Source organism: Corvus brachyrhynchos, unplaced genomic scaffold (genome assembly GCF_000691975.1).
Source record: "Corvus brachyrhynchos isolate BGI_N302 unplaced genomic scaffold, ASM69197v1 scaffold162, whole genome shotgun sequence".
Taxonomy (NCBI): Eukaryota; Metazoa; Chordata; class Aves; order Passeriformes; family Corvidae; genus Corvus; species Corvus brachyrhynchos.
The window spans coordinates 6,983,422-7,002,898 of NW_008236696.1; the positions used below are offsets into that span (position 1 = coordinate 6,983,422).

Consider the following 19,477-nt stretch of genomic DNA (forward strand, 5'->3'; position numbering starts at 1 on the left):
CCAGCATGCAGAAAATACCCTGGGATGTGCCAGAGAGGGTCAGGGGAGGGATGGAAGTGTTCCTTGGGATGATGGGGGTCAGGACTGCACTTGTCTTCCCAGCCTGCTCCACCTTCCCACTTGGAAAAACACAGGGCTAATAAAGATGACTGCAAAAAGGAGGTGGAAAAGGGTCTTAGTCCATGGGAGGTGTGCAGTGGGCACCACGATGAGCATGGCAGTGCTGGAGGGATGAGCTGGATGGGCTACAGTGTGAGCAAAAGGTGGGTTGGGAAGGTGTGGCGTGATTTCTTTGGCTGGCTGGGTTCTTATTGTCAGAAATGGATTTTACTGGGCTTGAAACTTGGATTAAAAAACATGTCTTTATTAGCTCCAGACAGAGATGCGTCCTGGAATCTTGAAAACTGTTTCACTGCTGTCTTTGGGAGGAAATTTTGGCTTTCTAAGTTACAACATGACTGATATGTTCTATTTGGTTTTTTGAGAATTTTTTTATTTTCCCATGACTCAAATCCATTTGAATTTTTCCTTCAAACCATGTGTTTGTAAGCTCTGACTAGCATAGCATTGCATTGGATATTCTGGCATTGGGCAGTGGAGGATGGAGGAGTGTTTTTCCACTGCTACCACAGCGGTCTTCAGCTCAGTGTTGCAAAGCACAACTTTTAGCAAAATCCATCACGCTCAGTTAGACTGACACTTCCCAGGGGGAGCAGGCACAGGGGTTTTGATCCACCAAGACCAGCACTGCTGAGTAGACACACTACAAAGAGAGCCACAAGCCTTGCCTCATACTGTGGCAACTCTTTCTCACCTAAAATGTGCCACCTCTTCCTCTGCCTGAGTTTTGTTGCTTTTATGTGCTTAAATAGGGTCTGTCTTTTAATGACCTAACTCAGGAGGGGTCTTCTTCACCCACCCTTGGGTCCTTCGCACTGTTCGCTGACTGCACCTGTAGGGTATTCACCCAGTCTTCTATCCCTGCACTGCAGGGTGCAGGGGGTTGGTTTAGGGCATCTCTTATTTGCACAGATAAATATTTGTTGGGCCAGAGCAAGACAGGCAGAGAGGAATTGATGCCATTACTGTAAGGTCAAGCTGTTTGCTGGAGAGAGAGAGAGAGGACATCAGCCCTCCAGGCATGTTCTAAGAACACACTGCAGATCCAGCTCTGCAAGCGAGATGTACAAGGACACGTCCCATTTGTGAATTGCCACCAGCCCTGAGTCGCCAGCCAGCATTGAACAGTCGCCACATAAATGATTGTGTGAGTGCCTGGTGATGATAAATTGAGGCACCTCAGGGACTTCATTGAAAACCTGCGTGTTTTCCCTTCCCTGCCATCTTCACCAGCCCCCCAAGGGCTCTGAGAGCTGAGTTTGCAAGCTCATTTTCCCCCTTGCCTGCTGTTTGGGCAATTGGGAAGGCCTGGAAGCCTGGCAATTCCCCATGTAAGGAACATCACCACCACCGCCAGGGTGCCACCATGGGAACACAAACACATCTTCTGATGCCTAAGAAAGCACAGAAGTCCACCTTGCTTTCTGGGAGCTGGGTTGCTTGGAGGGCTAAAAGGGGTAAAAACTTTTTTTTGGGTTACTGCTGTCAGCTGACCCAGCTCTGATGCACTTGTGTAAGCAGGCAGCATTTTCACATCTGTGCTGTTTGCTTTAACATGTCAAACAGCTGATGATTTTGCAAGGTTTCCCTAGCTCCTTCCTCCCTCCTCTCTTCTACTGTCTCTATAAAATAATACTGCTATAATCCAGTTTGACTCAGCAGGATCCCTTTCACGCTGGCTAATCCCCATATATAGGCATCAGTTCAGGGAGGTGCACCAGAACGCTGCAATATTTTCCCTAACATTTTGTTTAACCAGGATGACATTATTCAGACAAATTAATTTCCTCCAAGACGTAAACTTGTTCTGACTGAGTGCTGCAGCAGCCTCCCTGAGAGCAACAAACCATGATCTGACATCTTAACAGCTCTCCACACAGTCAGGGGGAGTCTTACATAAAGGATCTTCAGCTGTGCATATCTGCAAGGTGCAGCTGCCCCTTTCTGCAATAGATTTCTTTTTCAGCAGGTTTTGGTGGAAAAAAATATCTTTTTTTAGGAAGTGAATGGGACCTAAAGCACAAGTAATTTTGGAAAATATCCTGGCATTTAAAAACATAGGGTAGAGATTACCCTACCCTCTGAAATCCTTGCCAGAGATTTTAAAAATGGGGTTCTACTGTGGTCACTCTCTTCCATTCTGAATTGAGTTCATCTTGCATGTCTGAGCTAACATGCTACTAGATGGGATTTACAAAGCTCAGGAGCATGTGTAGGTGATGTGTCAGCTGCGTGTGCCAAATAGCAGCGCCTGTAGCAAAGGAAGAGGAAGATGTAAAGAGTCTGTCACAAGTCTGCCAAAAGAAGGAATTCCTGGTCTGCCTCATAGAGAGGAGGTCCTAGTGTGAAAAATGGCCCTGTGGTGCTGCTTTTACCCCATGTAGGGTATGGATGGGCAGGGGAGCTACCCTGTGCCCCTTTGTGACACCAGGTATTTGGGGTGGCATGGCCAGGCTGCTAGAGCTGCATTCAACACTGAGTTTTCTGTCCACGTTTCCCTGAGATGTTTTCCTGGCACTTGAGTTACCTCTTGTACTCTAATGTTAGGGTTCTGGGAGCCAGCTGGGAAATGCCTTTTTCCTCCTCTTGCCTAGAGTATCATTATGTCCTTCCAGGTGCCTGGCAGTCCTTCCCCTTGGTGCTTCCTTAGCTCCTAGATCCAGAATCCAACAGGTCATCTTGCTGGCCTCAAACATGCCAAAACAGTTGAGGGTACCCTAAAGCAGGAGGAAGGAAAGAAGAAATCTGATTAACTTAATGTACCAGAGGCTGAGCTATTTGAACACTGTTCTGGGTCCGTATCTCACAGCCCTGGCTTATCTTCTGCATTCTTCATTGCCTTATGTCTATTTTTTGCTCTGCTTGAGTTACTTCACTGGGCCTTAGTTATCCATTCCTGAGAAATGAGTTGATGTTAATTGTTTGTTCATTGAGACTTGCACGGAGTGACTTCAGAGGGCTTAGCTGACTGGATGGCCATGGTTTTGGCATGCTGGGAGCTTCTCCTAGCTGGATTTCTCTTCTGCACCTTACCATCTCCTAGGCTACCAAGGACAGCTAAGGGAGAACGTGTTCTCTTCTCTGCAGCAGTGTATTACTGACAGAGGGCATCATTAGGGGCTCCTGATACTCCACGTACCTTAATGTAATGTAGTATCATCAACATTCATTCAAACTGTTTTAAGATTACAGCAAGCAACTGTAACATCCAATAGACACTGAATAATTTAGAAGATTTATAAAGTTGAAGCTTACAGAAATGGATTTACAGATGCATAAAACTACCTCAGATTAGTTTCAGAGGTTCCCCTCGCTCTGTATCAGCTGTTGCAGATGCTTCCCACTTTCTTCCCAAGGGAACTTCCACATCTTTTTCTCCTGGTTCTATTTGTGAAAGATCTAACATTAGGACTGCACTTTGTTTTACACTGCAGTTTTGTCTTTTGGGGAATACTCAGTCTTCAAGCTCTCTCCATGCTTTTAGCCCTAGGATCTTCTCTGCATGGTGATTCTGAGCCCTTTACTTGCTGCAGACATAGACTTGACCACTAGCTTTGAAAATGTCATTTAGACATTTCATATCATCTACACAATAACAGCCAGAGTGAGCTTGTTGCTTTCCAGGGGTTTGGTGGAGTAATTAGCAATTTATACTGTAGTAAGGTAAACTAATTTTTCCTCCTGTTGAAGCAATTCTTAAGTCTTTCTGGAAAACGTTTTGTACATGGAAGTTTTTATTTCATAATAAATGTGTGGAGTAACTTCCACACATTATACAAACCCTGAAATGTCATTAAATCACACAGCTTATTAATGGCTTCTGCTTAAGGCTCCCTGGGATGGTAACCGGGGATAAACCATCTGTCCCCAACCACGTCTTTGGGACCAGTGCAACTGTCTCTACAAGAGAAACCATGTGAATGAGCATGGCTGAAACAGATTCCCAGTGTGGTACTGCAGAGCTGTTATGTCTGATAGTACTTGATGCTTATCTGTAGTCTGTTATTAATAACAAAGAAAAAAAACCTGCTGATAAAATCAGTAAGTAAGATAAGTAAGGATTAGTAAGATGTCAGAGCAGTGGAATGGAGAGGCATGGACTGATGAACATCCAGGACTCATCTGAACAAAATTGGTTTAACACACCCAACTGTGAGGCCATCTATTTGTTCAGGAACAAAACCATCTTCTGGCACACCAGCTTTATCTCCAGGTGGAGGTTCATCTGGCAAAGTGCCTTCCTTAGGAAGGATCAGAGCTTTCTGTACAGCCAGATAAGGGAGCCTTACTCAGTCTCTTGATGTGTTCACGCTATGCCTGGGCACTGCCGTGGAAGTCGTGATTTAGGAAAACCTGTGAAGCGCTAAAAATCCTACGTGGATCGGTTGCCAGGGATTCTGCACAGAAACAATGTTGGTATAGCACCAAGGACCTCACAAACTGCAGATTTGGGGTAGAAGGAGTGGTGTCTTGTTTGGTTTTCTTTTTGTCACGTTCCCTAAAGAGAGCAGAGAGCCCAGGCACGGTGGGAAGCGTGCACATAGCATACTGACAAGATCCTTGTGTTCTGTACGTGGCGCTAGCTAATACATTCCTCCTGTTAGACCATTGCCACAGCAGGTCCAGATGTCAGTAACTCCAGCTGATACCACTGAAGAACAATGATTTATGGCCACTGGAGATTTGTCTGCCTTTGTTCAAGAGCACAAGAAAAGGACTTGGAGGTTGTGCTTGGGGTGGTCAGCTATCTAGGTCAGAAGAGGTAAAAGCTGCTGTTTTCAAAAATTGGCCTTCTTTCCAGCCATCTCGTGGTTTGTCTTCTCTGTCAGAGACTATGGGCTGCTTTGTTTTCTTCCAGGATGCTGAACATACCCCAACTCAAGCTGCTGGCTTGAAGTGTCTTTAAGAAAAGGTGGTTTGAATTAACCACCCTAAAATATAGAACACCCTACCCCTGAGGACACTTTGTAGTGTGTGACTGTTAAGTGTTTGGTCATTAAAAGGAGGATTGTACCCAAAGTGAATTAATTCTTACATTAGGCCCTGAACAGATCAATTCTACAGCCAGCTGTAGTCACAGGAATGACAGGGAAACAGTGAAGTTTAAAGTGCATGGAAGCAGGAGAACTAAATGGCAAAGACAAGCCTTTGGTATCCAGGTAGTATTTACTTACCAGCAGATCTCAAAGCACTTTCCAAAGCCTGGTAAGAACTAGGATATGTGGGGTTAGATGAACCCTGGAGCAAGTGCCTCATTTTCAGTCACACATTCCAGATCTCAGCTCAAATATTTTTGCGTTGGGTTTCTTTCAGAAAAGTGCAGAAAGACCCTGGAGCCAGAAATACTGTATAAAACATGCAGGATAATTAGCAACCTCCTGGAAACATGTGAAACTTTAATAAAACTTAAACTCCAGTTCCTTCCCACAGGTGGAGTCCATCAGTACTGGAGGCAATATGTACAATTAAGCTATTTTTATGCCTCCTCATCTAAAAATGTGAGTGTTAAAACATATGTAGGTAAAGCAAATGGAAAGTTTAGATTTGCCTGCGTGCCATGCTCATTTGAACTCGCTGCATTAGCCTGGATTGCTGCTGAGCAGTATGTGCTCCAGCAAAGGTTTTGCAAAGGGAAATGTCTTCACCTACAAACCTGGCTTCTTAAAAAGCCCAATGACTTTGCAGCTCCAGAAGATATTGACTTTTCCTGCCAACCACAAAGGGGAATAAATGACTGGGAGGGCTCAAGTAATTATACAAAGTGCCTGGATCAACTTTTCCATGGGGATCCTGTAGCTACTGGTCTGATGGCTTAATAATGTGCTTCTGAAATGGCTGCTTTCCACTGCTGTTTCTCTCCAGGGCCAGATTTCCAGCAAGACTCCTTAGCTGCCCTTGCAGAACTGGCAGGACAGTGCTTGCTGGACTCATGCTGCATGTGAAGGAGCCAACAGTAACTTTTCCATAGGAAAACTTGCAGGTGGGGCAGAGCTGGACTATGCTGCCCCAGCAGCAAACTTTGAGAAAGAGGATGATTCAGAAAGCCCTAGATAACTTCTTTGTTCCCCACTCTTCACTGCCACTCCCTGTCCCTCTGTCCTTGTTCCTCGTCTCTTTGGAAGCTGGTGAGGCAGTGCATGTGGGGAGTGACCACTTTGCACCACCAGTGCAGCAACCAAATGTGATCCTTCCATTAGGAGACATCAGCACTTGTCCTTGTGGCCTGCATTAGCTGCATCACTCAGGTACACGAGCCACGTGCTAATACCAGGCTGTCTTGTCCATTTTCACCTGGCTCTGGTCCATAGTTACAGCCTGATGAAGAGTGGCCCTTCCCTCTGCTGTTCCTCATAGGTCCATTAAATCAGAAGCTGTGTATGGAAAGATGTTGTCCGGTTTTACTTTGCATGTGCTGCTTGGCAAAACATGAGGGTCAGATTACTTTGGGTGTTGAGATGTTCTTGCTGGGGAAATGGCAACTTCTTTCTGGTCCTCAGAAAGGAAAGTTGGAAGTTGTATTAGGATGGAAATGAGCAATTCAGCAATTACGTTGGGAAACAACCATCGATGCAGGTGATCTCAGACCTTTTAAAGTACTGTGAGAAGCACTGGACCATGGTCTTTTCCACTGTTATGGAAAGAAAATCCCCATAATGGAATGGAACAGTTACAAATCAGAATGATCCTACAATAATGTTGTTTTTCCTCTATATTCCATAATCACAGTGATTTCAGCCTGAGAGTCCATACACTGAGAGGATGCTATCGATGGGAGAATGGACATGTTATATAACATCTATTATACATTCCATGTGTTTATATAAATGCATATTTCTTATGTAACTGTGTCACTAGGAAAACAGTGAGGTTGGACAAGTTGGTTTCTCCTGCCATTGCTGCTCTGCTTCGCTTGTTGATTCTTAAGTGCTGGTATAAGACACTGCAGGTTGTGGTGCTGATGTGTGTTCCCAAGTGAATCTCTTCTTTTCAGCAGCTCCATTCGCTTTGGGTTTTGCTGGTTTTTTTCCCCTCAACTGCTGTTTCTTTTTTTAAATGTGATCCTTGGCTGAAGGCCTTTGGTGGGCTTTCACAAACTCGGAGGTAATCTGGTTAGTAAATACTAGGGACTGACAATTGACTAGCACAGTGTTCAGTTGCTGTGCTTTTCAACTTGAAATAACATCCAGGGCAGCCTGCTCAAGTGATGTAAAAGACCTGGTAAAGAAATGCCAACTGTCAGCTTGATTTTTGGTCTGCTCTGCTCTGACATAAACCTTTCTGACAGCTCAGACCAGTGTCCTTCATATTCCAAATTAATCCAAAATTTCTCATGGTAATGAAAGGGAAAGAAATTACTTTAGAGTGCATATTTCCTGCTCTGAACATCCTTGACTAACCCTGCAGACACCAGAGAATTACCACCTACTCAGATATGCCTGTCTGCTCTTGATGCAACTCTTGAGCTTATTTGCATTCCAATGGTTTAGCCATCTAAGATCTCTGTATCCAAGCCTCCATGTTGTCTGTACAAAATAGGAAAAACTTTTTTTTTTTCCAGGGAGCCTTAATTTTTCTAGATTGAGAGCAAAGGAACAGTGCCAAGAGGTTGGATCAACTGAGCAGACAATTGTGTTGCAAGGACTCTTCTGCCCAACTTCCCACAGCAGTGTCTTGAACAGTGGAGTAGCCCAAAGCTCCTTGTTTACTTTTCACTTATTCCAGGAATGATCTGATCTATAGTATGGGTATCTCTTGGTAAGGTTAGAAGGAATAATGTGCCATCCTTTCTCTCCCAACTGTACAGCAAGCTGAGTTCCAGCGGAAGTACCCTCAGGGGTGGGCAAGAGGTGCAGAGGGACTGATGTAAATCATCTTCTCTATCTCTGTCTTTGTGGATGAGGTTATCTCACAGTGGAGGAAGGAAGGTGATGGACAAGTTCCCAGGGTCGAACCTCAGTCTCCAGCTTTTGCTTTTCTCACATCTCACTTGACCTCTTTGGGAAGTTCTCATTTCTGTGCCATACCTTGTCTGGGTTCTTCTTACATAGCTGTCTCAATTTTCTGGTTTTGAATGCCTTCCTTCTTTGTCACTCTTATCTCAGCAGGTGGCTCAAACTTGCTTTCCCAGACCAGGAACCGAATCAAACATCCAGGTCATCTGAATGAAAAGAATAGGGATGTCATTGCATCTAAAAATAATCCCAGTACCTGGCAGGTGACATATTTGACCCTGGACTTAGTCAGCAGCCTGGATTTATTTCCAGTTAGAGTCTTATTCTAGATAGAAGAATGGGTGTCGCTCCAGGGAATAATTCAGTTGAAACCTCTGAAGAAATCATGGCCCCCCTCAAAAATGAAATTTCTAGTCTTGATGTAGAGGTGAAAGAGTATAGTACAGTTCTTCCCTTACATTGACTCACTAAATTTTGTTTTCTGTTATTCTTGACAGTGGCCGATGCTGATCGTCTGTGGGTTTCCTGTATTCTTTCAGAGTCTTCAAAAATAGACATTTCACTCAGGAGGCTTTCTTCAAGAAAGAAGAAACTCTTTCTTCCTCTCCCTTTGGAAAGACCTCAGAGCACCCACAATGTTTTCAGCCCTCATATTTCAGGCACGGATAAGTCTCCCATTGCCCCAAAGGCTCCAAGACATTTTCCTCACATCAGGGACATAAATGCATTTGGCAACTCTTTAGGAAAAATATCATGGATTTGGGCAAATCGTATTCTCACTGTCAGTTCGGGTAGCAGTAGCATCCAAGTGCTGTGAGAGTTTTGGGGAAGTTTTTTTCCAAGCTTTATGCTGGATTACGTTATCTATTAAAAGCAGCTTTTTTTATGCTGAACTGCTGCAATGACCTGTATTTCACAACTTGCACGTATACACTGAAAAAAACGTTATCTTGCACTCAAAAGGTGTTTCAGTGAAAGCTCCATGAAATTCTGTGCAAAATCTCATTACCTTCTTGCTTGGGTTTTCATTTTGTTTCAGTCTGGGGAGGTGTTTATTTCTTGGTAGCTCCAGGTGCCAACTTTGGTGTTTGCAATAGAGATGTGACTTCTGTCAGAGCATCATAGACCTCCTAATAGCTGACTAAACCCACTCCATAGATAATATGAAGAGCAGAGGAGGAAAATAATGAAATTATTCTCTGAGTCACTGGTGAACCAAGGACAGAAGCCAAGCACCCTTAGTTTCCAGTGCTCTGCCTCTGCCACTAGAAGAAATTAATTTCTCTTGTGATTTATATGAGATATCCAGGAGTTGCTTTACATTCTCTTTGTTTGAGCGATTAAAGAAGAAGGGGGAGCTGTTAAACCGATATCCAGCTGAAATATTTAATTTGTTTAGTAGCTATTAGAAGTGACTTAGAGATGCCCTTATCTGTAACTTGAAATAAACAGAGGAAAATAGATTGTGTGCCTTTCCTTGTGGCTTAGAGAGATGAGGGGTTTTTATTCTCAAGGAGTGAAGAGGAAGCATTCTCTTTTTCTTACAAACTCTAGAAGAACGCAGACTCTCTAGCAGTAGCCCTGTCTTTCCCCTTTTTTTTAGTTTCTCCAGGAAGTCTCTCTTGGAGAGCACAGGAAGCAGAAAAAGCCAGTTTTAAACAGGTTGTAGTTAAAAGGCTGGTAGTGTTCAATCTGTAACCAAAGCAAGCCTAGCTTTGCTGGATGCTAATTTACTGATGAGAGTTTCCAACTAAAATTTGTTTTCCATTTTAATCAACGAAGTTCCATTTTCTTGATGGCTTTTATGTCACAAGTTCTTGCATTGCTCGAACAGTCCTTCAGGAAACACATGGCAGGCAAGAACTCATTTCAAATGTAAAAATACCAAGAAAGAGGAGAGTGAGGGGAACTATAAATAACCACTGAGATGTCAGAGTCTCAGTCATTTTTTCCTCTGCAAGTCAGCTTTAGCAGTTAAGGTCAAGATAACATTTCCATGTCAATGGTCAGTTACATCAAAATTCTAAAACAGGAAAATTGAATGGAATTTTCAATTTTTTTCTTGTATTGTGCCTGGATTTGACCAATTTATAGTCTCCTAGGTCTGCCAGCTCTGAGTTCCAATGTTATTTTGGTTAAGCTTCTTGCCAGAGTGGCAAGCTTGGATTGGAACGTTGGGTTTATTAAAGGCTATGAAATTAAATTCCCCACCAAAAGAAAAGGAAAAAAACCCACTTCTTGCCAATAGTCACTTCTTTATTTCCTTTGATGCGGTTCAGTTTGACTTGAATTTTAGCCTAACAATTTGCTACACAGTTTTGTTTTGTTTTCACGAAGTTCTAATCAGCTTAAACTGCAAGCGGTTTGAAATGCCTCTCTAACAGCTTCCTTGGTGTTGCTAATTAAGCTTGAAATCTCTGTGTTGTCCACAATTGTATCTAAACAAGGAGGAGAGTGTATCTGCTCTCTGTTTGCCACATCTCACAGCTGCATGTAATTCTGCTGCCTGTGCAGAAAGTAATCACAACAGGACAGAACCTTTATTTAGGCAAAACTCTCAGGGTGGCATGCAAGGTCAGGCACATCATGTTTTGAGGAATTTGGTGGTGAGAACACGCAAGGCAAGCAGAGGTACATCAATAACACAAAGACTGGAGGTGCTTGGGAATAACTAACAGCTTTGCTTTATCCCTCAGAGCACTTTGTTCCGCAGAGCCCTGAGTTATGTCTGGTCTGTAGGTGCTCTCACCTGATGTGTGGGTGTTAATAATAGATAAAAGCACAAGCTATCAAAACCAGCAGTGTATTCCCCCCATCCCTCAGGAGCAAAGCTAATAGAATATCACAGTTTTTAAAGATACCAAGGTTTACTTCAGTGGAAAAGGAGTCCTAACAAATCCTCAAACACATCTTTCTGTGTTGGGCAAAGCCATGGGCTAATTTCTCCCTAGGTAGAGGCCGCAGTGGTGTGAAGCAATACTAATCTGCTGAGGCATGGCTGCTGCTGTGCGACGCAGCCCAGGGATTTCCACGGTAGCTCTGTGCCAGTTCGCCTCAGCTGCAGAAGCCTTGAACAAACTGTTTACCTCTGACATTCTGGGAGGGATTTTGAGGGACTTCCTTCAAATTAGAAATCTTTGAAAATCAGCATCTTGCGCCAGGCGTTGTATTATGCAATGTCTTGGAATGAAGGTCTGGTCAGGCACTTAGGATCTCCTTGGACTGAAGGATTCAGAGATGGAAACTGTCTTATCAGATCATCCCTCCCTGCCAAGTCAGGCTCATCTCCTGTGCTCCAAAAGCCTGCCCCAGCTTCTTGGTTGTATGTTTTCTGGGCCAGCTGCAGTCCTGGTGTGGAGTGACTGATTTCACATGGTTGTACCCGGTGGTCATACCTGGGGTGTGGCGTGGTGGCAGTGCTAACAGCAAGAGTGAGCTCTGCTCACCAACATGAACAATGTGCTGCTTCAATTCTCTGGGGAGCATGCAGCTCCCCTTCCCTGGTGGCAATAGACAAGATGGGAGGAGGTTTGGAAATGCAGCTTCACTAGAAAATTACTGAAGGAACCGGAGCTGATTACAAAGATATTTAACAATGCCCTTTTACATAGCAATTGCTAAGGATGCTTTCAGCTGTTTGCCTTATTGTAGTATTCCATGCTGCTATAATTATTGTTGCTGAAAAAATTTCATATGCATAGACTTTTTTCTTCTCTGTGCTATTTTAAAGTCAACTGTAAGTTAGAAGCATTTCCCTGGTATTAAACTACTTTACTCTTGCAAATGGCTGTAGCCACATTGGAGTATTCTGAGTAACAGCTCAGGTTCTGTTCTCTGGTACTGTACCACCTGAAATTGACTTTTGACATGTGTGCAAGTCACTACATATAAAAGTAATTTAATTTTTTCTGTTAATAATACATTGTTTCCATTTAGTAACCACTTAGGCACCCAGACTACTTCACAAGTATTTATCAAACCTAACAATATCCAGTTTCTCACTGGAATATGTAATTGTACAGCCATTTTATTTATAGGCCAACTGAGGCCCAGAGCATGGGAATGCTTTGCCTATGGCAGCTACTTGGTTTAAAAGCCAGAAGTCCAGGCATTTCATCTTCCAGCCTACCAGTTTAGAGGACAATTCCGTCATTTCTTACATTCATAGGCACTGCTGTTTTAAAGGGACAAAGATGTCTGTTGTCAGAGCAAGGAATGGACAGAAGATGAGTAGCTTTAAGTGCCAGAAAGTAGTTAAGTAATTTCCAACACGGGGCTTCTTGTGGATTTTTAGCTGGAAGGAATCAATGTGGCTGTGGTTGGACACTGAGCATAATGCAGAGCAGATTGTTTAACCCTGATATTCCTTCATCACTCTCAGCTCAGTGGTGCTAGAAAGGGATGCAGGCCTTGTCTAAACTGCCACTGTGCATCAGAGAAATCACCCAGTCCCTGCCTGTGCTGCTCCAAACATTAATTACAGCATTAAAAATATAATTCTTTCTGCAGGCAGTATGGCCAGCTTGTGTGCCTGCCAGACCCAGCAGCCTTCTCTGTGTTTCCTCTCCACCCTTTGGTGTGCTCAGACAATGGCAAAGCCATCCCTCAGCCTTCACTTGATAAGAAAACTGGAGCTCCTTCCTTCTCTCACTGTAGAGCATATTTTGACATCTGCATATCATTTGAGAAGCATTTCCCAAGCATTGTTCCATTTTCATCGTGGCCTTTCTGTTATTGCACATTTATGGACTCAGTTGCATGCCACTCTTATCTTTGCTACTCACAGAAGCCATGAATATACATCTAGCCTTTCTCTAATAGTTACAGGGTGAGGGGAAGGGACTCCTTCATCCTGTAGGCCGAGAGGACTTTCTGCCAGATTCACCTCCAGCTGCTCTGAGTCCAAAACTACAAAGCTGAATTGAGTTTTCCTGACAAGAAAAGCAAATTCCAGCAGAGGAAAAGCATGCCAGCCGTGGTATTGCTACTGTGCTGGGAAAGCCACTAAAAACTGAGCCGAATGGAAGAACGATTTGAAAGCCACTGAATACAGTAACCTCCAGGGCCTGAGTCTGCACTGTGCAAGTGGTAGCTGTGAGCACAGCTCAGATCCATTACCAGCATGCTGGTAACGTTGCAGGGTTGCCAGTGTAATTTATTCCAGTGTCTTCCTTTCCATCTCCCAGCAGATCAAGCTATGCCATCTAAAGAACAGCCTCACTGCTCCCCACTGTGTCTGAATTAGGGGGTTTGACACTTTGGGCTGTCAGGGGTCACATCTCTTGCCCCAACACACTGATGTGGCTATGGCAGCATGGTCTGAAGGTTAGAGCACCAGCCAAGGTGCTTCTGCAGTGCTCTCCCTTGCTGAAAGTACCCCTCAGAACAGCAAGAAGGGGAGTGTTAATAATGTGTCTGCTAATAATGTGTCCAGCTGGTCAGGTGAAGTGAGAAGTGCCCAAGTTCTCTCCTCAGACATGCAGGAAGAAATTTCATGCTGGGTGTTAGTGACTTAAATGTTATGTTTGCCAAGATTTAACCCATCTGTGGACATAGCAGCTGGGAAGCCTTGGGTGGAAATCAGGTCTTGGATTTTCCTTTTCTAGAAATAATGCCAAAAAAGTGTTTGAAAGTGTTGAAATTACATCTTGACACTGAACCCCTTTACCACTGTCTGTTTTATATTTAATTTATAATGCAACTATATATTTTCAGACCCAAAACCTAAATGAAAACATTTGCAATTATTTTGAAGTGCAGTTTTTCAATTGACCTGATCTAATTTGAGGTTTATAAATTCACCAGACTTCTTGAGATTAAAGTGTTCTGTCTTTGCTTAAGTATGGAAACATTTTCAAGCCTCAAAAAATATCCCACAAAGGGGAAAATGTCTGCTGCTCTGCTCTCCTCACTGTCTGAGGAAATGAAGGACGGAGTCACAAGATTTAAAGCAAGTCACTTACCACACTTTACTAAGTTACAGTTCAACTATAGTATTTGACCATGTGCCTGTTTTTAGCACAACAGTCACATTTCATTCGTGCAGCTTAAAATCATCTCCTCTGCTCAGTCACTTTGAAAAATGTTTCTTCTGCAGTGCTCACAGAAAGTGAGTTCGTGTCCCTGTGCATGAGTCGCCAATGTAATTTATTCCAGCAACTTCCTCCCCTCTCCCAGCAAAATAAGCAGTACCACGCTCGTGTCCCTGTGCGTGAGCTCTCCTCGGTCTGCTGTTCAGAGTGCAGGAGACATTATTTATGTTCATTAGAGCTTGGGATGAATTGCCAATGCAGAAGAAGCAATGACTAATCTATGTGGCTTTTCTTCTGCACTCATGGCTGGGTCATTGTGGGAGAGTCCTTGTGCTGGCATGATATTGTGAGTTACTGCTGTCCCCTGAAGTTTGGTTAGGAGAGGCTATAATCTGCAGCATTAGGGCAGTGGGATGAGCTGCAGCCCACAGGCTGTCACTGCACCTCTGCTCCCCAAAGCCCTCTGCCACCTTGCTGTCTGGGACGTGAAGTTTTCGGGAAAGGACTCAAACACTCCCCAGCTCCAGTCTTCCATGGCTCTTGCAACCCAGAAGTCTTTCCCAGCAGTCAGAGTTTTTACTTTGTGTCCCATGTTTAAACCTAACATCTGCAGAGCAACTCCCTTTGGCTTTCTGTGGTTTCTGAAGGGACAAGTATTGCTCTAGGGCAGTCAAACAGCTCACACCACCACTTGCTAGATGCTTGTTCCCAAGCAACTTGTTCCCACTTTGCTACTGATTGAGCTATACATGTTTAAGTGTCTTAGTTTTAACTTGCAGGATGATGCATGATGTCCTAGTCATTTCAGTTCTTTGTGTTTTAGTGTATATTTGCTTGGGGTTATTTTTCTTGTTGGTATTTGGGGTGCATTATTCTCCCCATGTGAGATTCTTTTTCTTTGCCATGGATAAGCAGTTCTGCCCTCAAGAGACATGGACCCAGACTCAGCCTTTAACATTGTGCCAACCTTCCATTTAGAAATGGATGGTTCCTTCCCTATGCTTTTCGAACTCCCCCAAAAAATTAGTCGGATTTGGAGACACAAGGGCACTCCCTGCCTCTTGGCCAAAAATATGGGAAAAGAATGGTAAACTTTACCCTCAGCCCACACTAGATTTGTGGTCCATAGTCTTATAACATGAATGTGACCACAACCCCTAGGTCTGATGTTTCCTAGCTGTTTCTCATCTTTCTTCTTTGTGCCTTGCCTTAGCTCTCAGTGTAGCTCATCAGATGCATTCATCTTTACCTGTTGATTACAGAGAAAGTTTGCAACAACAGCTGGGGAGAAAAGAATGAAAATAGAGCTGTTAGGCATTTTTCTTCATTTTGTTTGGCTTTTTGGAGGTCTAAAAGCTCCAGGAGGTGCTAGGACAGTTAGCTTAACTGTGAAAGAGAGCAAAATCAAGAAGCCAAACTTACAATCCTGCAGGGATGCTGTTCCCATAACGTGCAGAAATACCTTTGTGCAGGTTGTTAACTGCTGGGGCAGCACTTAGGCATGTGGGATAACCTGATTAGAGAATCAAAGAAAACCCTGGTAGCTTCACAGGCCAAATCCTGCCTTACAGCAACCTGATGTCAAATGGGGGTGAATCAAGGAAGCTTTCCCTTTGGCATCATGTGGTAACACCTTGAAGAGAAGGGTCTGAGCCAGGGTTCTAGCAAGAAGAGAGGCTTAAGCAAATACACTCCCAGGCAGGGAGTGAACTGGAGTCTGAAACTAATGCCTTTGTTTTTCCTTACTGGTACAGACATGGAAGGATGAAAAGAATAAATTTCTCAGGTCTGATTTTCAGGTCGTATAGAAGGCTTAATCAGGAGTTGGTTATTTTATAATGCTTGTCTTCCTTAGCTGTGAGAATGTCAAACTGTGACTGAGCTGAGATTTGGGAGCAGAAGATGTGTGTTTTCAGAAGGTATGATCCAGCAGGGTGAGAGCAGTTCCAGGCCATGCTGTTCAGTGCTGCTGCAGGTGCCTGCTCCGGTCACAGAACTGACAGTAGCAGACATGGGGAACTGCTGAACAGATCAGTCCCCACCACGGAATTCCCAGTCATGTTGTGGGGGACCAGTGTTTATCAGAATTCAAAAATCAATCGGGAAAGTTCATGGGAGAAAGCATCCAGTTGAGGCCAAGTATGGGGAAGCCAAGCTCTGACTCAGGAAGTCCCTAAACCAGTAATCAGTGGAGGCTGGAAGCAAATCCCAAGGAATTGCTGTTTTGCTTACCCTGTTCTCATACTTTGGTCTCTGTTGTTGGCAACTGTTGGAAATGAAGCAAGCAATGACTTGGTGAGGCAAATGCTCTGTACCTGCGTGTGTTCAGAAAGTTTCATGGCAAATGCCTTACGAATGGCACAATCTTCCATCAGTATCCACAGGTATCCTGCCTTCCTTCCTTGGCAGAAAAACGCAGAGAACTGCATGGATGCGGGTTGAGATGATGTGATCTGCTTATGCAAAGTGAAGTGGTAAATCTGCCAGGTTATTTCTCCATGGAGAAAATTATTGACCTTGCTTTTTCTGGCATACCAGCCACCATTATAATGATGATGATGGTGACAGCAACCAGACAGAAAGGCCAGCAGTCATTCTTTCCTGCCCATTATTACAAGGTATAAAGCAAAATGCAGCCTGAATTCAATGCTAGTCTGGCTGTACTCTTCTTACAAATGCACGAGGCAGTTCTCATACGGGTTGAAATTCAGGACTTTTCATATCGACCTTTCCAAAAACAATCCTTCTGATCTTCTAATAGGAGCTCATGTATTTCTATGCTTGTAGCTTACCAGTGACATGCAGCCCAGAGATAATGTCTAAGAGCAAATGTGTGAGTGTAGAACCTTCTGAGTTCCTGGGTGATTCATCTCCTTACTGTTGCAGTATCCCCACTGCAACACCTTACAATACATTTTGGCTGCACATCTAAGGACTGGATCTTGCCCCTGAGAATACTGGCTCAAAGAAGCAGTAACAATGGAGTCAGTCAAAGCACTACTCTCCCTGGGAATTTTGTTGCTTGAGGAAGCAGAACTTTAGCCTTCTTGTGTTTGTCAACAAGATCTGCCTTTCAGCAGCTTTCTATATTTCTGTTCTGTTAGATTTTTCCCTTTTTTTCCCCACCTCCTTACTTCTGTCTATCTAAATTATAATCAATAGTTTTATGATAGATATTTCTACCTCACCCAAGATGCAAACGCTGGTTGATAATATTACTTGATAACTTCAGGTTCATTGAGCGAGAATAGTAGGTGAAGTTTGCTTTTCTAAAGTCCAGTGAAATTACCCAAATCATTGCCACAGATTTACTGTTTGCATCTATGTGATTTTCAGCCTCCATTCATGCCTTGTGTCTTTTAAAGTGCTTGCTTTGAAATGGTAAGTTACCCAGTTGGTGTCAGAAGGGCTGGTGTGGCTCACAGACAACCATCTGAAACAAAATTATCTTGGCATTTCTATAATTAACTGCAAGGGTAAGTGAGGGTTGAAATGAGATGACTCATTCAATGGACCCCACTTGAAAAGTGGGAATTTTTTTGGCTCCAGCACTTTAGGAGCAGGCTCGTATGTAAAACCTGTGCAGCAAGGATCATGGCCTTAGAGGTGGCATTTCACAGTCATTATCTCAAACATCGTGGGCCAGAGATAAACGAACCATTTAAGTCATCCTGAACTCCTGTCCTTGTGGATGCTTTCCTTGCATCCACTGCTTTGTTCTCTCCCCAGACTTAGCATTATTCTCTGTGGGGAGAGAGGGAGATCAAGATTTTCATACAAGGCAGATAAAGATACTTTTATGGGATCTGCATTGGCAAAATAATTAGGGGGTCTCTGTGTAGCCCCAGGAATTTGCTCTTCAGTTTAGCACTGCCCTCTGTGGAACTTGTCTCTAATGACCTGCACTGCAAAAGCTTGCTCAGACTGGGCAGTCCAGAGGCAAAAACCCAGGAGTGTTGACTGCACAACTCCTTCATGTGCTCCTGGCTACAGAAGCTGCTGTGTTTCAGATAACCCACCCGATGAGCTATCTCTGATCATTTGTCAGAGCTGCTGAGACAAGGCTCTGGTTTGTGTTCTCACACTGTTCTAAAGGCTTGACCCAGGCCCTGTGCTGTTATCATACTCTTTGATAACTGTTGACTGTACTGCACTTTATCTAGAAGAAATGAAAAGAAGGAACCTAAAGCTTCCAAGCAGACCAGCAGCAGCCTCCAACCCAGCTGACCTTTGTAACTGTCCTGCTGAGATGGCACTCACATCTGTTGTGTTTTCTTTGCAGAATACACTGGAGCAATGCAGTGTCTGCGCAAAGCCCATCATGGAAAGGATCCTCCGAGCCACTGGGAAGGCCTACCATCCCCACTGCTTCACCTGTGTGATGTGCCATCGCAGCCTGGATGGGATTCCCTTCACTGTGGATGCTGGTGGCAACATCCACTGCATCGAGGATTTCCATAAGTAAGGCCTAAGCTGCTGTCAGTGCTTTGCTTGTTGTCTTTGTCTTTTCCCCCTAAAAATTCTCCTTTTTCCGACTGAGCTTTCAGGAAGTTCTGAACCCTATGCCACTTCTTCCCAAGGCTCTTAAATAGTAGGGAGAGCTTTGCTCCAAGCAAGCATACCATGGCATACAAGGTTAATTGGTTAGAGGATGATTTTGCTTGATCTCTGTTTTGCTTAGAGCTGAATCGAGGGATAACCTCGGTTTTAAGTGCTCTGCCTTCCCCTTGCCTTTCACTGCACTTAGCATGTGCTCGTTTCTCCTCACTGCCTCTACCTGCACTTTCACATAGCCTCCCTGCTTCTTCCACTGAGCAATTAAGAAAGGTCCTGTCCTCCTGCACTCTGCAGGTGTTTACTTACCTGCTAGAGGGATCTCAGTGGCCACAGGCTGCTCACAGCTCCTTTTGTTTCTAGTTGCTAATTAGCTTTTTAAAGCTGCTAAAAATACAGGCCTGGTAATAATTTATAGTGAAACTGCTATTTAAAGTAAGTTGAAAGGTACAGTTGCAAGTAATTCCTGTCACTGACATGCTACCACCCCCATCATCACAACTAATCTGGAGAAGACAGGTAGATATAATCAGAGCACAAATGTTTGCCCTGTATGGAAAAGACAGATACATTACACCCCTCAATTAAAAGATGAAATCAATACTGACAAATGGGAGTTTACATCTCAACCATTTACCTCTTAATTTCTAAGGGGGTAGACTTAATTAGAGCCTCATGACATCAGTGTGTGGGTCTGAAAGCTCAAAGAAGCTGGCTGACTTGACAGAAAGGGAAGCAGCCACAATTAACTGGCATGTGAGAATCCAGCAGGAGGATGTTCCCTGTAGCTCAGCTAGGCTGGGTTAATTGGCAGCTGCT

The 19,477-nt window shown here is 43.9% G+C and overlaps 1 protein-coding gene across 1 annotated transcript in view; it reads left to right on the forward strand.

The window, feature by feature from the left end:
- Positions 1-19,477, forward strand: part of LPP (LIM domain containing preferred translocation partner in lipoma) — a 313,431-nt gene that overhangs the window by 275,176 nt on the left and 18,778 nt on the right. The window contains exon 11 of the mRNA XM_017726845.1: positions 18,387-18,565. Within this exon, the coding sequence (XP_017582334.1) occupies positions 18,387-18,565 (179 nt within the window). The remainder of the gene's footprint in view (positions 1-18,386; positions 18,566-19,477) is intronic.